The sequence below is a fragment of the Molothrus ater genome, chromosome 19 (genome assembly GCF_012460135.2).
Source record: "Molothrus ater isolate BHLD 08-10-18 breed brown headed cowbird chromosome 19, BPBGC_Mater_1.1, whole genome shotgun sequence".
NCBI lineage: Eukaryota > Metazoa > Chordata > Aves > Passeriformes > Icteridae > Molothrus > Molothrus ater.
The window spans coordinates 6,333,517-6,352,883 of NC_050496.2; the positions used below are offsets into that span (position 1 = coordinate 6,333,517).

The following is a 19,367-nucleotide window of genomic DNA, read 5'->3' on the forward strand; positions in this document are numbered from 1 at the left end:
TCCAAATGCCCCAAGCAAGGATAGAGCCATGTATAGCACCTTCAACCCTACAACAACATCTGCCAGGAGCAACCTGGCAGTGGCAGAACAAGTGTAAAATTTTCTATCATTCTCATTCAGAGTATCCAGAGTATTTCAGAGGTACTCCAGCTGCCTTTGCAAACCAGTGAGCTCCCTGATATCCTGATTTTTAGTCCTGCTAAAAGTTAATGAAAATCCCTGAGATAAGAGAGGTGAATTGTGCAGCATCCACAAACAGACAGCTGCACAATTTTCCATCAGTCCAGTTGTTTCCACAAGGTAGAAGCTGATTCATCCAGCCTGGACACAGCAGGATCCAGGGTGACCTGTGGAACACCCCCCCACACTCCCGCTCCCTCCTGGTGTTGCTTTCAGCCACCACCAGCCCCGACAGCAGGACGTGCTCTCACCCAGGGCAGCACCATCAGCTCTCCTTTTTCCTTGAACTCAAAGCAAACATCAGCCAAATTTAATTTTAAAGGGAGACCCTGAGATCTGTGTCTGCAGACCAGGCTTTGGGAAAGTCTAAGGGTCACACTGGGAGGAAGCGCTGCTATTGCTACCACAAAGGGCCTGGTAGCAGCTCCATCCCTGCCAGCCCTGAGCCAGGGCAGGCCCTCAGGGACACAAGGATATTGATCCCATCTCAGCCCCGTGTGCTGAAAGGTGGAAGTGAAAAGCAGATGTGATGTCTGCGAAAGTTTCCAACATGGTTTTTTGGTTTTTTTCCCCCCTTTTCCTCTTCATTTAAGCTCCAAATCTGAGACAGCCTAAAAGGCATCTGGACACAGCAACATTCAGGAGCAGGAGATGGCAGCACCCCCCAAACATGCCCCAAATCCCTGGACATTGGAGGTAGGTGGTCTGGGGTAGATGCAAGGAGCATCAGCTCTCTCAGCCCTGCAGCCCAATCTGCTGCAGGCTTATGAGTTTAGAACCGCTGTTCCCAGGCAGAGAACAAACGGGGCCTTTAACATCACACCTGCAAACTGGAACAGAACTTCTCTGAAGGCTGGAGAAGCAGCAGGAAGGGGAGTGCTGGGGAGCAGCTGCTCAGGCCTTGCAGTGCCAAGAAACCTCATCTCCCCCACCCTGCCTGGCTCCATCCCAGTGCCCAGCAGGACCTTTGCTATTAAAGGAAAAGCTTTCACTTTCCCAGATGTTAGGTGAATTGGATGGGAGACCCCAGCTCCAGAGCATACAGAGGCAAATCCCAACTGGAGCACTTACAGGGGTGAGGGCAGGGGAGCATCTCCTGAACCGCGAGTGGCTTGGGTTCTTCTGTCCTTCCTTAGACGCAACAGCTTCACCTGGGAGACCTGTTTCAGGGAACCTGAGGCTTGGCTGCTGTAGAAAGGCTAGGAGAAGGGAATGCTCAAGCAGAATGTTTTCTCTCAGGCTCCACATTTTGTTTGAATTGTAAGAGCACCATCTTGTGTCACAACTCGGACTGCTCCTGCTCCTGGCCACAAGAAGCTCAAGCTGAGTGTAATAAGCACCAATCCACATCTTTTCCCATCAGCTCCCTTCCTGCCATCATCCTGAAGTGTTTTAAAAAGCAGGAAACTATTTGCACTCAAAATACACTTCTTTTTTTAAAGAAGTGTAACCACACAGATTCACAGAGAGTCTTGCAGGTCCTGCCAGGAGCTAGTCCAGGTCCCTGGCCAGAGGCCCCTCACAGCTTGTTCTACAGTAGAATTAAGGGGCACTTGTGCATCAGAGATCACCACAATGGTCAGTACCAGCTCCAGACTGTATTGCACAGACAGGACACTGAAAATGGGAGGTGAAGGCAAAAAGAATCCCAATTTTTGGTTTACTATTTATTCCATTGTAGAAAGAGGGAAATGGTCTCCCTTAGTAAGTTTGAGGTTTAATTTCCAAGCAAAAAAAGTGTTTTTCAATAAAAGCATTGGCAGTGAAAAAGTTTAATAGTGTGTGAATTCTGCCCTGAACACTTCTTGGTGTAGGAGACTGGTACAACTGAGAAAACTTTTTAGAAATCTACCTCAGAAACAGTGAATGCTTTTCCCATGATCCCATGCCCAGTGCAGACAGGTTTGTTATTTCCAATGGCTTCAAACTTCAGTCTCCAAACACCACTTGTAACTCCTTAGCTCAGTTCAGAACTCTATTCTCTTATCTCTCTCAACACCAGATCTGAAAAATTCAATTACTTATGCACAGACCTGAGGGCCTCCAGGGCTGCTGGAAGAGCTGAAACATTTCCAGAGTGAAGATTTATGATGTTGCTTCCCTTTTAATACGGACACAATCTGCTTTAGCACAGTGCAGTGTGTGACCTGCCTGGGAATGGACATGGCCCCAGAACCATCACTGTAAGGAGAGGGAAATGCATCAGGACATATGTTCTGGAGAGGAAAAAAATCTTCCAGAAAAATCCAGTAACTAAGCAAAAATTATGGTGGGTTTGTTAAGCACCAGGTTTATAAAGCTTCAAGGTGGTACAACAGTGGTAACAGGACAATTGGTAGTTCTCATCCATGGATGATTCCAGTGTTTGCACATGCCTTTGTGCAAACAAATCTTAAGCATTTTTGTTCTGGAAGTTTTAAACAACTTAACGTGAGCCCTTCACCAGTGCCCAAGGGCAGCAGTAGCACCTGCAGTGACACTCACAGGGAAGGCAGGGGGGTTTTGTGTCCTCAGCACAGCTTTCTGCACCCAGTGTGGCTCCCTCAGTCCCTGGGAATAGCCAGGGGTTCTTAGGGACACTCCTGACATACTGATCAGGACACACAGTTGGGACAAATGTGCTTAGAAAGGGGCAGGTGAGCTGGGAAAACATGAAACCCTGGCTCTGGCCAAGTGTTCTGTTTCTGCAGTCACCATGTCCTCATTATTCTCACTTAAAAACACATCACTTCCTTTGCTGAGCAGGAAGTAACCAGCAAGCATTTGAGCTTTGAAGAACCTCTGCTAAAACAATTTCATAAATAAATCTCAGTGTCAGCATCTATTTCATCTGTTATAATCTATTTCATCTGAGCTGCATTAAGCAGATTCTCCTCCAGGTTTGTATCTTAATAGAGGCACAGACATCATAGCTTTTCTTCACAGCTTTTGTCTGACCCCACTACGAGAGAGAAGGGTAACACTAGTCCCAGACTGACTCAAACCCATCATTGATAATGACAATATTTGGCATTAGTGTAAAATCCCCAAAATTGTGTCTTCTGATAGCACCAAAACTCTGCAAAATTAACATGAGATTACAAAGAACACAATGACTCAATGCATGTTTCATATACATATTTATATATATTTCATGTACAAAGTTACATTCTGAACCTCATGGATTCAATAATAGAAATAAATACTGAAATAACTACACTGCTATATGAGCTCTTCTGCTCACAGAAAAGAAGCCTCAAGTTTTAACAGACAGCAAGTTTAACGCTGTAGAATCCATCTCAGATTACAGAGGCAAGTAAAATTGAGCATAAAGTGTCCAACAGACAAAACTTTCAAAAATTACAGACAATAAAATGTTTAAAATATATGTTTAAAAGATTGAGAAATGTGCATCAACAAAATTAATAAAGGAAACTTAATCTTGTTAGAGGGCAGGAGAGACATTTAGTGTATAGAAAAATGCTTTGAGGTGCAATATAGGTTGTTACAATATGGCATAACCCTGTTAGAAAAGAACATTTAATTTCCCTAAAGAAGACCTGTATTTGAGTTTACCATGTCTTGTTTTACAGAGCGAGGCCTTCACAAGGCCCACCTCAACAGGGCCATTTACAGAGTGCTAAGTCAGGTTTAATCCTTTGGTAACTTTTATAATACTCACATGGAAATAAATATTCAGTTGCACAGCATTTTTTAAAGACATACGTTCTTTAGAACAGTTAGTATATTAAAACAGATTAAACATTTGTTTATTACTAAGGCAGCCTATGATAAAGTGTCTATGCCCTGTCAACTCAATCCTATCTGGTACAGGAAGACCTTCCCAAGGAATCGACAATGCAGCCTCACCCTCACCATGCAAACACCCCTACCCAGGCAAGTCACGTGCTGCATATTTTGTGCTCAAAATGTTTCCAAACTATTAACAAGCTGTAGATATCAAGAGATTAGCTCTTATTTATATGATGCTTTAATCACGAGTGTAATGCATAAACACATTCTTGAGACAGAGTTGAGGGTGTATTGTCATCACAGTCCCTGGGATTTGCGTGCTTTATTCACCTTTCAAAGTGACCGTAAGGGGAGTTTATACAGCCCAGCACACTGTGATGGCAACAGGACCCAATTAATCTACTGTACCTTACAACAGGAGATAAAGTTTTTAAATGAGAAATAGAGAGAAGTGCACATGCCTTTATCTACACCCATAGTGCTACAGAGTTCAACTACTGTCTGCTTTAAAACCCTTCCACTTTTGGACAGAAGCAATCCATCATTCTCTGAAATATTTGCAAGAGCTGGCCCACTGAAGTGGCTAAAATGGCACAGTGGGCCAGCTCCATTTGGCAAAAGACCAGGTAGACACTTGCCAGGTTGCACTGCTCCAGCTGGAGCAGTAATGCCACTCAGAGAAAACAGCTTGTCTTTAATAACAAATTAAATCCTACAAAGAACCAAGGAACAGAATTGTGCGCTTTTCTTCTGAGAACATGAGAATGTGACAATCAACCAGTGACTAAAAAACTTTGGAGACTGTGTTTTCTGAAGAGAAAAAGAAATAAATTCAAGAAAATAGCAGGAAATGCAATGAAACGGCACCACTCACAGTGAAGATTCTACACAACTGTAAAAGTTTAGACAGCATTTTTCTTAAGACATCCCATCAGTTAATTCAGATGTGTTTCGTGTTCAGTATACATGCCTATAAGTTTAAAATAGGTCTAAGAGTGTTGACTCAGATTACTTTTGTATAATTGGTATTTGTATAATTTTTAATAAGCTTCCAGACTTTATATTTAAGCCAACGTACTTTAAGAGTGACATTCAAGATGAATATGGAAAGCAAATTATGAACAACATGCTCTCATTGCTTTTGGCATTCTGAAGAGAAAAATACTACTAAGATATTAAACATCTTTAATAAGGATTTTTACTACATAGTTCATGTCCTAAATACATATTTACGAGAGGAACAGCTGTGTACAAAATATGTTGCTTAAAAAGTATTTATAGATATAAATCTAACCAATAGACCTGAATGGAGACTTTCTGGTTTATCAGCTATGATATGCATTTGAAAAAGCTGCCTAAATATGTATTTACACAATAGACCTCAGCTAAATGCGTTCATTTTAAAAACTAAGAAAATATATAAACATATGTTTGTCTGATAGACCAGAACTGCTCCTATTGCATAAAAATGTTTAGGCAGTTTTAAAAAAGTGTTTCTATATTTACTCCTCTGAAACTGTTCAGTTCTCTCATAGAATCACATTACTAAATTTCTCTGCTAATCTGAACAGCTCCAGCCTTTTGGGGGTAAATGCTGGATGTATATTAAAACCCCTCAAAACTTTTACTTTCCAGAGACTAAATTAAAGAGCAAATCTGGGTTTTTAAATGTTCTGAAGTACAGAAATCATGAAGTGTTTAACTTAGGTCTGATACTAATGCAGAAATTTCAATGTAAAAGGAAGACCATCTTAAACTCACATTTATGGTTAAAAAAAAGATGATGAGTAGACAGAATGTCAGCCTAAGATTAGTCTCTTGACTTTTGGTAATTTTCTCTGTCCTTGCATTACCGGATAATATTGTTGCTGAATTATTTATTTTTTTAACTAAACTGGGGTATGGAGCCACAAAAAAAAAAAAAAAGACAATTTGTACCTAATTATCTGGAACTACACTTCCTTTGATGCCTTAGGCATCACCTTTACAATCTCACTTGTGTAGAATGTGGTTTTTTCCCTGTACACTTTCAGTCTTTTCTCATGCTCTAATTGAGGTCTCCAGCCTTCACACACATAGTGCCTTATGAGTTTGAACAGTTAGGCAGAGAAGATCATTCTAAGTGCTTAGGACATAAGGGGTTAAGAAAAGAACAAAACATATCCCCTGATTGAGAATTTTACAGTTATTTTTCAATTTATATCAACCTAAGAATACCCTTTAGAACCAGAGTTGTTCCATGTCAGGGAAATGGAAAAACATGCTCAAAATTGCTCATTACTGAGGGCAGCAGTTGTCAAACTTTAAGGTTCAATAGTGAAAATATTATTTTATTTAAATATTTTCATTTTAATTCCTATACAGCCTCCTCTTTCCCCCCACAAATTCTGAAGAATGTAACAAATTAAACTGTGTACAGTGTATGAGAAAGATTATCCAGGTTTGAAAACAAAAGCTGAAATATACAGTTTGCTTTAGCCCTCACTAAGTATTTGGATGAGTCCTAGTAATCCATCTTTTAATTTGTCCATTTTTTTCATACCCTGGGAATAACTTTGCTGTTTTACCCAATGCATTATACAGTGAAATGAAGCTCAGTTGGAACAAAGCTGAACTCAAGTGAGACTACCAAAGAAGTGAACACATGAGATTGCTGTGGTACAGTCAAACTGTATCAGCTGCTCACTGTGCTGTGCACACCAGCTGGAGAAACATCTGATTTCCTCACACTGTTCCATTTAACACAGGTGCAGTAAAACAGCACAAGCTAATTCCTGTGTAGCTGAACTATGACAGGTTTCAATATAAAGTTAAACAGCAAAGAAATGCTTCAACATCATGTAGTGAAACAGGTTCACAAAAAAAACAAACAAACAAAAAAAAAAACCATGCAGAAGCATTTTTTTTTGCTTCCCCCCTCCCCCCCCCCCCACCATTTTTAAGATCTCCAACTGCATCCTACAGGCTCACTCACTGCCACACATGACTTGCCACACTATCAAGTGACTCCTCTCAGCTTTGGCTACAGAAGGTTCAAGTGGTAGAGCTTCTCCCAGGAGTTCAGATTCTCCTCCTTCATCACCTGGAACAAAACAGCTTTGGTTGAGGCAGCCAATAACCAGAGCAGCATCAACACCACATGCAGCAAGACAAACACTAAAAAGACAGTGTTGCCATATGCTGATATAAAAACATATTAAAGTCTGTGAATGTAAACAGAGTGTGTTGCATAATTATCTCAGAGCCCAGCATTCTGCTGGTGATATTCTTTACTTCTAGCCCAAAAAATAATGGCAGTTTCATAAGTATCCATATTCTACATGTTTCATTACTTATAACCCTTTAATGGAGAGAAACCTAATCTGCAAACTACCAGGCAGACATAGAGATGGTTTTGCCACTACAAAGTGTTCTGGGACAAACCCAAACATGTAAATGCTCTGGGACAAGAACTGTAATTGAGCACGTGTGAGTCAACACAACATTCATGTCTGTGGTCAACCTTTCCCACTCTTTCCTCCTGTTCCAGTTATTCCAGCTGGTCACAACTCTGCCCACCGTGGCAAAGACAGTCTTGAACATATTCTCCATCATTGCTCTTCAAAAAGAAGAGCAGTTTTGTAGCTGCACCTGAACTCTGGGTGACAGCAGCTGACTGGGACCAAAGGTGACACTGAACTGCCCATGGACAGCCAGGACCATCAATCCAGAAGGTCTCTTTAATCACAGGAAACAGGAACTGACCTACACCTTCAGGAAGGTGCCAAATCAAATTTTGGCTGGTGTTCTGGTTAGACTCCTTTGGAGGGCGCTGAGGGAGCTAAACACAGAGTAGCCCCAAAGTTTGCTTGGCTCATGTGGCACTGGCTGGGCTAAGGCAGCACTGGCACTCAGCTCATGGCTTTGCCATCATGCCAAAGGGAGAGCAAAGTGAGCATTTGGAATGTGGCTGTTCCAGCTGCCCTGAGTGACCGCAGCACTTGAGCCCTCACTGCACTGTGGCACAGAACTGTCTCCAGTCCTGCCTCTCACAGGAAATCCAACACAGTCACCCCAGGAAACCTGCTTGTCACTGATTAGTGGGATGACAGTATTTGGAATGGCCTTCTTGGGTTTTCCTTTGTAATGGTTTATGTGGGTTGTTTTGCTGTTTGGTTGGTTTTGAAAGACTACAGACAGATTTAGGCAAAAGGTCAAAAGAAGGTCTAAGGGTTGTGACACCTTTTTATGCACTTTTTGTCAAGGTCTCCAGCTGCAGATTATAAGCACAAAATCACAACAGCTCTCACTTTATTTCCCCAAAGAGTTCAATAAAAAAGAAGATACATGTTTATCCAAGAAATCTTTCATGGGCTAGATCATGCCAAACTGCCATCCAAGAAAAGCAGTGATCAAATAGCAGTGATGGGCATGCACAGTGATCAAATACCAGTGATGGGCATGCAGAGATAAGTGATCTACTTTCCCACTCGAAAATCACTAAATTTTACACTGAGTATTCTCCACTTAACATGACTTGTTTTTACTCAGTCTGCATATTTAAGTAACTATGGACATGTCTTCCGGCAGTTTGAGACAGAAGATTAACCTGACAAAGAAAGACTGAAAGCATTAACAGGAAGGTGGTACATGACTCCAAAGCAGAGTTTCAAATAAACCTTCTGACACAGTCATTCCTGTTACAGATGAGTGTTGCAGTGTGTCGCCATTTCCTGTTTCAACTATCCAAACCTCCTCAGGTGCTCCAATCTTTCCCCCCGGCCTTTTGCCCTCCTGCCTAAGAGCTGCCCATCAATCTTAACCTTCCAGCAAGGCATCGTGTGATTGGCAGATGCTCCCCAGGCCTGGGCTCATTGGTTTGTCCTAGCGTCCACATCCCTTGACCCCTTCCCCTCCTCACACCTGGTTGGCCCTCACCTGTCCCTCCCCTCCCCCTGTCCCCAGGGTTTAAAAGGACACGAGACCATGCGGCCGGGTGTCTGTCTGGGAGCTGCTACCACGTTCAGAGGCCTACCATGCTGAAATAAAACTCTGGATTTAAGCTCTACGGCAGAACCCGCTCCTTTTCTCTTCACCGTCACCTGAACCTTTTCCACCAAAGGTAAACTGAATTCCTATTTTGCCTGGACTTGTTCTGAGCGCCTAGCTGCAGCACCTAGCCAGCCAAAGGTATCTCTGTGGTGAAAACACCACAGCTGCAGCCTTTGTCCCAGCAGCGAGGCCAGACGAAGCCAGGCAGGACACACCCGGAAACATTCGGGGTCTAATATTTAATAGATGAGTAATTAGATGGTTGGCTCTCACAATTAAGGGGCAAATGTTATGTATATGTTAAGAGAAATTTTGTAGATGTATAGTTATGTTACTATAATATGTCGTCCCCCTTGCATTGGGATGGCCTCGGTAGCTGGGGCATTTGGGGAGGGTTGGCTTGTTATTACAATAACACCTGATCTCCAATCAAGATGTAAGAAAGTGAACTCCACCACTAGGATAAGGAGGAAGAAGCTGTCATGACCAGACCGAATCCTTTGTTTGAATGGAATTTATGCATCATGTGTGGGATATATGAATATTCAACGGGCTATTGCTTTTAAGGGTTAATCCTTTGCTAACGGGTGTCCTTTTTCGGGCTTGTGCTGCCCAGAAAAAGGTACCCAGAGTCGGTAACTCTGTTTCTGTTGTCTCATATTGTCCTAATTCAAATTGTCCAAATTATTATTACTCTAATTGTATTACTATTTTTATAACCATTTTATTACTATTAAACTTTTAAAATTTTAAAAACAAGTGATTGGCGTTTTTCACATTAAAGTTTAATAAACCTTTGAAATTTTAAAAGTGAGCATCATTTCTCACATCCCAGAGGTCATGGTTCGTTGGGAGGAGGAGAAGCTGAAGGCGTGTGTCAGAATAAAAATACTTCTACCCCTGCAGTGTATGGTAAAGACTGTATATACTGACCACACAAATGCACTCACTGCAATCACAGCAGCAGTTATTATGTGGTTAATACCCTTTCAGTATGAAGCATGTCTCATTTAAATCTCAGATTTCTTACCCATCCTGAAGTCAATGTATCCTTCTCCACCGCTTATCACCAACATTGATTTTAAGGGACTCTGGTTCAAGGACTCCTGGGCTTGTTTATCAGCTGTTAGATCTGCTCCACCACTACTCTGAGGGCAAACAACCTGACCTGGGTGGAAAACAGAACACTTTTTTATGCCTTATCTCGGAGTAAAAACATCTGTGCTTGGTCATTAGATGACAATGCCTAAAGCAGTTGAATGCCTTCTTAACACACAAGTGCTCACTTAGCACAGCACCTTTTTCACAGAAGGAAGCAAAGTCCCTGCTTGTGATCAAGCCCTTTTCCTCCCATTAAACAGGGCTGTACTTAGCAATCAGACAATCCTTGTAATTAAAATACATTGTTTCTGAGAGTATTCTTGCTATCTTTGGCTAAGCACTGTGTTCAACTAAGTGAATGAAGGAAAAAAACAACAAACAAATAAAAAATCCAAACCAAAAAACCACCTCTTTTGAAGGTGGTAACAAAACCTCACCTGGTACTGCAACAAAGAATTTCACAGCATCCCGGTGGCCGTGGAAGCAGAGCTGTGCGTGCGCCATGGAACAGTAGGGGATGAATGTCCCTGGAGTCACTTTGTCACTATGCTCATCTCCATATACACGGATCACACTCCCCGGACGGTTTCCAGAGCCTGCTGCTGATTTATTGGCTGTAAAAGAAGAGGTTGTTTTCTACTTCAAAACACAAATTGCTGGAGTGGTTATTTGGTAAGAAACCTTATGGTACCATCTAAAAGCTAAAGCCAACTTAGATAAAAATGAAACAGGAGGGCAGCAATGCCAATTCAAGACAGAGCTGGAAAGAAAAAGATTGCATGCTTCGTTATTTAAGTACATCAGAAAATGGAGCAGGATTCTTATTAGTCTAGCATAAACACCAGATTTCAATATCCTACTTTTGGGAAAAAATAATTTGTGACTGGACTGTGTCTTTCATAGAAAATAAGTACCTCTAATGTGTTTCAATATGAGCAAATTCCATGTAATTAAACATGTAATTAAAGACAGTTTCATTCCAACTAATCATAATGTATGCCCTTGCCAGCAAAAATTCTCTAGAAACAGCCACCTATGGCCATGAAAGAGCTACTCTATTATCATTCTACATCTACATTTTACTGTGAAGTTTTAAAATACATTAAACCAGAGAAGTACTCATGCTAGACATACAAGCCATCTCCATTCCAAAGACTATCAAAGTAGTAAACGAAACAGTGATTTGTAACAAGACAGCAAATGATGTGGATTAATGACAAAGTTATAAGATGTGATATCACATTGGCTGGAAGAGAAAGTCTATATGAGAGTTCAGCTGCAACAAAGGATGATATGCTAAACTGCTGAGCAGATTGGTGGCCATTTAGCAAACATAAAACTGCTGCAATGCAGTAACTGCAAGTGGAAAAACATTTAGGAACATACAAAGGGTAAATCTATAAGGAGTGGGAAACAGCCTCAAAGTGGCTATTATAAGCCTGAAAGTAGGTTTTGGTTCAGAATCTGCACTTACCCCGCAGCCCCAGTAAACGTCCCTGGTGGAGGATTACAGCTAGTGAGAAAGGAGGAAAGGGGAAATGGATAGGTATGACAGTAGAGGAGAAGGATTAATGAGAACCCACTGCTCATATTTTGGTTTTTGATAAGGTAGAGCTTAAAATTTTAGCTCCTAAAAAAAACAATAGATATTTAATTACCAAAAATTCGATCAAAAGTCACAAAGAACAGCATCTTACTGTAGAAGTTCCAGTACAAAGTAGACCACAAAAGCACTGTCACATATTTTTAAGTTTATTATTGATTAGCAACGTTTCCCCTTTCTCTCTTTCCTTGGCAGGAGGCTCCAGAGTAATACAGAATGACTCATGTTTTCAAGTACCCTTTTGGAACATCATCTGCTGCCCTGCTACTAAGACCCAGGGGATTGAGAGATGCCACTGCTTATGCAAGGATGTGACTGCTTTATTACTATTTCTGACCAAAGTTCTCAGCCCCACTATCAGGCTACCCCCAAAAGGCTGTTCTGACCCACAACCAACCAACAGAAATGAAATGCAACTGAACAGCTTTAATAGGGACTTCCGTTCACTCCTGGCTTAAAACAAACTCCTCTGGAAACATTAACTTAAGCTTGACACAAATTAAGAGCTATCATTTTTGAAAGCATGATTTAAAGTGTCTCAAAATCCATGACAGGAAGTCTGTCCTTCCTTAGTACATTCATGCAAAAAAAAAAAAAAGACAGTTACTGAATGGATGGACAATGCAATGGAACAACGTGAGAAACAATGCATGTTTGCTGTTCAACAAAGCAGATACAACATGAAGAGTTTTCACTATTAAATCACCCTAAAACTCCACCTGTCAGACCACACTATTTTCTAAATAACAATAGTACAATGAGGACTATCAGAGGTCTGCATTTTATTTCCTGAAACTTCTGTCCACCTGTTATAACATTAGTCTCAGGCACAAGTGTTGAGGCTTTTTTTTTTGTGTTGTTATTTATATGCAATCAATTTACACAGAGATTCTTCCCAAGCTTTACCTATTTAAGATTTGGTTTGCCCTTGAGCTGTTCTTTTCTCCTGAGATTCAACTGCCCTCAATTAGTTTCAGCTTATCACAAGAGTCTGGGGTCTGTTATGAAGCAAAAACCACAATTTACATGATTGGAATGTGACCTGGATGTTAGTGCCCTGTTTGAATGTATTTACAGCTCCTATAACTCTGAACGTGCCCTTTAAAGTAGTCTGTGCTACTTCTGTTCCAGTCCTTTATACGCACTTTGTGATGAATTCTCAAAAATTAAAGCAAATCAAATTGTATTAGCAACAACAACATCAACATCCTCAAATCAAAGAAAAATGGATTTTGTGATCACATGGCAATCAAAAATAACATTAATAAGAAAACTAATGATGTCTCATATAAGCAATAAACATCTATCAATGCTCTTAATGCTTAGAACACCTCTAAGGCTTCAAAGTGTCCCTTTGATTCAAGTCAACTCTGCTCAAATGGCAGTACAGGAGATTCTGGAGATGTGTTATTTTCTCAGGGTAACTGTAATCACATACACAGATATAGGTGCTAAACATCACACAGGCCTGATCTGTTACAAACCTGGCAGTGAAGTTTTCTATCCATTAGCAAGCACCTGAAGGCTGTTTAATACTCTTTTTTTATGCCTACAGCATATTGCACAGTGCTATTCATTGATATTTTACTTACTTTCTGTTAATGGAATGGAGATGATGACACCATTTCCTGTTCCTACCCATAAACGATTACAAGACACCATAAGTGCTGTGATTCTCACAAATGAGAATCCCAGTTTACCAGTACCTAAAAACAAAAGATGCTTTTCATCAAAAATTATGAGCAAGAATAATTTCAGTTCTACAAAAAAGAATCTAAAATCCAGCTCCCAAATCACACAGACAAGTAATTCCCTCCCACTTAAGACAGAAACAAAGTAGAGGAGCACATTTAAGTTGTAAAGATAACCTAGAAGGCTACAACACTGTAATTAAATTGAGAACCTATGTTTCAAAAGTCTAACATTAGCTATGAGAAAGCAAAACAGGTCCTTAATGTTGCACAGTAAAATTTTTTGGGGCTTACCAGCTTTTAAAACAAACAAAAAAGTGAGCTTACAGATATAAGACTGTGGTTTGTAATCCATTTAAATTAATTTCTCATTTGTTAGCAGGATGAGGGGAGCAGAAGGCTGACACCAGCCGTGTGCAATGCACAGCAGTGACTTGTGAAGAATTTTCCCAGAGCCTAATTACCTGTATTTGTTGTGTAAGGTATGTGGTCAAACCGCTCTTATACAGATATTAATGAAAATAATCAGAGAGCTTACTAGGTTCAACAGCAATAAAAATTTCCTATTTTGAGGGTTTTTTTTTTTGAAAAATTAGGCAATTCTTCCAGGCAGGTAATGGATTCTTCCCATTTTTAGCTATAAAAAATTGCATCAGTATAGAAAAAGAGAAAGATTGTAGTGTCTCTATTGGTGCCTGCCCAACTCAACCACCACTTTCTTCATTAGTTATGAGTTTTTAAGGACACTTTACACACCAGGTAAGGTCAACAGACTGTAACAGATGACCCATCACCCCCATCATGCTTCACAGACTGACTTAGGCTTCTACTTCCAGATTCAAGTTTGCACAAACTGATTTTAACTGGCCTTTCCACCCACCTTTACCCCAAATCTGCAGTAAGAACTGCTTGATCTCTAGCAGGAAAAGGAAGCTGCAGACAGCAAGAACACACCAGTTTTTCCTGGGAACTTACCAAGCATTTTGCTTACATAGGGCTCAATGTCCACATCCTGCAGGTGCTGGTAGGTGTGGGCGTGGTAGAGGCGCAGGGTGGAGTCCAGGCGGATGGACACCCATACCCCATCCCCTACCCATGCCAGCTGTCTCACTTGGCTCTCCCTCCTTGGGTGGGCATCAAAGGACTTCTGTGAAACATTGGGGTTCAAATGAGAAGGTAAAACAAAGAGAAGAGTAAGAAAGGTTTCTCTGTTACTCTCATATAGTCTGAACTGGCAATTTTCAATCAAGCACAACCCTCTGATTTGCAAGATCACAGACAGTGTTTAGCTCAGTTACAAATAGCATATGATGGTCTAAAATTGCTGATTCCCTTCCCTGAGTGTGATCTCAAAGCGGTAATTTCCTACTTGGTCTTCATTTACACATCTCATCCCAGTCTGCTCCAGCTTGTCTCCCTCGAACCTGGAGCCTTTTTGGTCTGAGATCCTGCTACCACAGCACATAGTACATGTGCCTAAAAAATGCCTTTGTTCCTTGTTCATCATGATTGACTTATAAACAACGCCACCATGTGCAAAATACACACTATCCACCAGCAAAACAATCAATTTCACTTTTATATTAACTTCATTTCAGTTTTCCCATATATATTTATAGTCTTCTTCACAAAAACAGGTCATTATTGAGTGACTGATATTTTCAGAAGAGCTGAGCAGCCACCCTCAAAGGCCTGGCCCGTGTCTCAGGCCAATTAGCAGGAGCTGAAGCACTTATATTGCTCAAGGCTTGCAGAAACCTCAGCCACTTTCTGCTCTTGAGATGACAGACTAAACACTGCAGATAAAACACCAGCTCACACACCTTGCATAAATTTTTCTCTAACTGGAACGAGTACATTCCAAATTAACGCTTGCAAATCTCTGCACATGGGTAGAAAACAAAATGAGGCACACCCAGAATAAGCTGGGAGCTGGCCGTACAAGCTCTGCACAAGCACACTTTCCAGTTTCTGGCCAGCCAGAAGTGGAGAACTAAATCTCCCAAAAACTGGTTTCAGTAAGTGAAAACTTTCTCATCATAGCTTTAAGTCTTCCAAAACAACTATTTCATAAAACAAATTTGCTAGGTAGCCTGTTTCTGCACTGATGAAAACAGATGTTTCTGGAGTTACTCGGGAGTCTGAGCTGCAGCACTAAAACACAACATTTAATTTTTTTAATCACCATTGGAACTTACCTCTATTTTCATGGCCTTTGGTTGAACAACATAGATTTTGTTCCTGTAGCCACACCAGACCTTGTCATGTACCACTGTCATGCACCGGATGGAGTGGTGCGGCCGGCCCAGGTCCAAGAGGTGATAGTTTGACAAATCCCACTGACCATCTGCAAAAACAGGAAGAAAAAAAGTAACACAGGAACCTGTGTTTGGTTTAAGGAAAATTTAGAAGTAAAAGTAACTATCTTAGAAGTCCAATTTTTTAAAGCATTGTAATAATCTGGGTAAATCTGTACAAGTTTATGGCTAGGCTCCTCATTAAACAAACAGCAACTAACATCCCAAATGTTATGTTTTTAAAAAATAAAATCGTACAATGATTCAGGTTAAAAATCCAGCAAAACATTTTTAAATCAGCAGGTTACCGTGTGGTACAGGCTCTGCTTGACTACGACCAGTACCTGTGACAACAAACAGCTTCCCACCAGGCACCTGCTGCTTGGCTGAACATGGAAGTGTTGGCCAGTGCAGATTTTTTTAAAATATGCTGCAAGGTCTTAAAAAAGGCACCTGAAATCTACTAAAAACATACTAAATTTCATCATTCAACACCAATTAAAATTCTTCTGTAGACTGAACTAAGGCCACAGATCATCAATGACATTCACTAGAGAGGCTTAGGTATTGTGAACCATTGCAGTGAGCTTTAAAAAAATAAACAAAACAAAACCACTAAAAACAACTTCATCCCAGCTGCATCTTTTCCAGTATTTGCATTAGTGTTGTGCAACCTTTTAAATTCTTTTAAATGCTGAGCATGAGGATTTAAGCATCACAAGGGAAAGATGAAATTAATAGGGTGGAAAAACAAGCTAATAGATAAGTTTCAGTTGCTCATAGTAAGACCTTCCCCTCCAGGTCCTATTTCTGGAGGCTGAAGAATGGAGCTGGTTCAGGAGGAGTTTGAGCAGAAATTCTGAAGGGATGCTTACAAAATTCTCATTGAAGGACTTGCCCAGAGAAATATTTATCACTAATAAAACAGAAGACATGACTATTGAGCATAATGAAAATGCAAGAGAGATGATAATCAAAGCAGACTTTCATATGGCGTTTCCCTATTTAGCAAATCTATTCCATTCTCCATTTCAGAGTAAGAAAATACTCCATAAATGCACCACAACAGTGCAAAACGAGAACTTGAATCTGCAACTGAAATAACAAGAAATATTTCTCATAACAATCCATAAAAAGGTCAATGGTGAACACATTATCAAAACATTACTTGTAAATGGCACATTTCTTTCCTAACTACTGTTGAAAATTCCCTGGTTCCCAGATGCAACAGAATCCTTACCAACTCCCCGGTGAAAGATCGCAAGCGTCCCATCTGCCAGTGCAACCAAGACTATTCCTTTGACATGTCTGAGGAAAAAGGAGGCACAACAACACAGTCTGTTAGACTGCTCTGCTCAGAAGGCAAGTTTAAAACTAGGTATTAAACATTTCATATTTCAGCATATTTTTACAGTCATTTTTTATTAGCCCCAGTGTTTTGATTTCTACAATATGGCTCAAGAGAAGGGATGTAACAAGGGATCAAAATCCAGTTCAGAGAGATTGAAATACATCTGGTTACAATGCCTGAAGAAAACAGCAAAAATAGCAACCTATAACTGTTTTGCATAGCTACAGCTCATCCTTTGGGCTATGTATTTCCAACAGGTACAAGATTCTTTTTATTTTCCTTACTCCCTAGAAGGTTTCCACTGTCCCTCAAAAGGCATGCAGGCAGTTATAGCAACTGACATTCCCAATATCTGAGGAGGAAATAAAAAACTACTTTGGAAAGTATTTTAACAGAAATTCATTATGATTTACATGACATTCTTTCAGGACTTACACAATACTGAGAATAGAATCTTTAAGTTTAATGGCATGAACACATTTCCTCCACTGGGCCACTGACGAATGAACATACAGGCTGCAAAGACAAATCAGGAGGGATTAAAAGCACTACCAGACAAAAACAACCACAAGCAAAACCCTTATAAACTGAAATCCACAATCAAAGGGAAAACAAGTTTTCATCTTCCACTGGAAATTATGTGTACGCTGAAAGGAAGAACTACATGAGCAGCAGAACGGCTTTTTCAGAGGTCTAAAGCATTACAAACTCCCTTGCAGATCCATCTGCAGTAAAAATTACAATACATTTTTCTAGCATACTAAAATATTGAAAATTATGTAATTAACAGACAATAACAATTTCTTTGAATACAAAAAAACCCCAGAACTTCTCTGCAGATAAAGTGTTATCTAATAAAAAAGGACTTGCTAATCACCTACAATACTTCCTTTGAATTCTGTAATGCCTAAAAACAGCCAAAACCTTGAATGCTTTGCTGCAATCTTGAGATCATCCTGTGCTTAATCTTGACTTGAGACGGTTATCAGGCCTGTAGGCACAAGAAGCAAGTTTAAAGTAATGATTATAAATAAATATAACAAGATTAGCACTTCCTTACCATCCATTCTGTGCTCCAAGCCACATGGTTGGTAAAAGGCTACTCATTTTCTGTGCTTCTTCTCTCACTAGATCTTGCTCGCTTGGCAGAACTGCAACATCCTTATATAACTGTGACTCAGTACTAGAAAAAAACACCAGTTAAAATACATTTAATGAACTGCACAGATTACTCAGGCTATAAGCCAGGTGTTTATTTCACAACTGAGAGTTCCTACACTGCCTTTTGAAGTACACGAGATGTTTAAAAATACAGTAACCACACATGAAAGTACAATACAGATGAAAACCTCAATAACCATGAATTTCTTCAAGTGGACATTTACTTTTACAGGGAAAACTAGGTTCCATTCAAACCTGTCAGTATTATTACCTCTGGGGAAAGGCAGAAGAGAGTCACAAAGCACAGTCTTGTACCAAGACTACTTATATGAACTTCAACACACTTAAAAAGGAAAAAAGTAGTCATTTTGTCTCCATGCTATGTGCCTACAAACATTATACTTTTTAAAAATACTTTTTAAGAGGTATGAGGCTCGAGACTAGGTACTTAGGCTGATACACTGGAGATGCCTCTGTTGTATGCTGCACTCCCAAGGGATCTGTAAAGACATGCTCTGTGTAGACTCCAGTTTGTGCAATATCAGCTGTGTCTTCTCCTGTCCCTGCATTGACTTCTGTTGCTTCTGTTGCCTCCTCTGCTGTTGGAATGTTCTCATCTGCTGAATTATTTTCAGCTGCAATATCTATGAAACAAACAAATTTGAAAAACTTTTAAACAACTGCAATAGAATTTGCTATTGTTTAAAACAGCCAGAACTTGATACTTAAAACTGAAGTGAATAGCTGTTATAGCCAGACAGTTACAATTTCACATCAGAATCAAAAAACATCACATCAGAAACGCCCAAATTTTAGCAGGTGGCACTGTATAAACAAATGTCAAATGCACTTTTAAGTATCAGCCTGATGGCTCAGACGGGCCATTAAATTATTAACTAGGACAGCAGTAAACAAGGCCAACCACCACATATCCATTGACAATCATATCACCATACAGCTCTGTAGGCCATATGACAAAAAAAAGTATGAATGTCTATGAAATAATCACTTACACTTAAATATCTATTAAGACTTGACAAAATCCAAGGTATTTATTTTAGTCACTCTCTGGTAAGATCTGCATTTCAAATACTACATTAAAATCTCTCTCTAGAGCAGGCACAAGAATTCTCTCAAAAGTACCTACAAGAAGCAGCTGCCAATTCCCATTTCATGTCACCTCCACCACTTTCTCAGCTATAATTTACAGAATTTACAGT

At 40.2% G+C, this 19,367-nt stretch overlaps 1 protein-coding gene across 9 annotated transcripts in view; it reads right to left on the reverse strand.

Moving 5' to 3' along the window:
• Positions 1 to 3,282: 3,282 nt before the first annotated feature.
• The window catches only part of SPAG9 (sperm associated antigen 9), a 63,031-nt gene continuing 46,946 nt past the window's right edge, over positions 3,283 to 19,367 (reverse strand). For 4 of the 9 annotated variants that reach the window (XM_036394697.2, XM_036394695.1, XM_036394701.2 and 1 more), the window contains 11 exons: positions 18,596 to 18,791; positions 18,047 to 18,169; positions 17,422 to 17,502; positions 16,876 to 16,943; positions 15,537 to 15,685; positions 14,314 to 14,485; positions 13,240 to 13,353; positions 11,519 to 11,557; positions 10,482 to 10,658; positions 9,974 to 10,111; positions 3,283 to 6,994 (listed from right to left, as the gene is read on the reverse strand). In XM_036394697.2, the coding sequence (XP_036250590.1) occupies positions 6,879 to 6,994; positions 9,974 to 10,111; positions 10,482 to 10,658; positions 11,519 to 11,557; positions 13,240 to 13,353; positions 14,314 to 14,485; positions 15,537 to 15,685; positions 16,876 to 16,943; positions 17,422 to 17,502; positions 18,047 to 18,169; positions 18,596 to 18,791 (1,373 nt within the window). In that variant the 3' untranslated portion in view covers positions 3,283 to 6,878. The remainder of the gene's footprint in view (positions 6,995 to 9,973; positions 10,112 to 10,481; positions 10,659 to 11,518; positions 11,558 to 13,239; positions 13,354 to 14,313; positions 14,486 to 15,536; positions 15,686 to 16,875; positions 16,944 to 17,421; positions 17,503 to 18,046; positions 18,170 to 18,595; positions 18,792 to 19,367) is intronic. The other 5 variants (XM_054516831.1, XM_036394699.1, XM_036394702.2 and 2 more) reach the window with 2 other exon arrangements.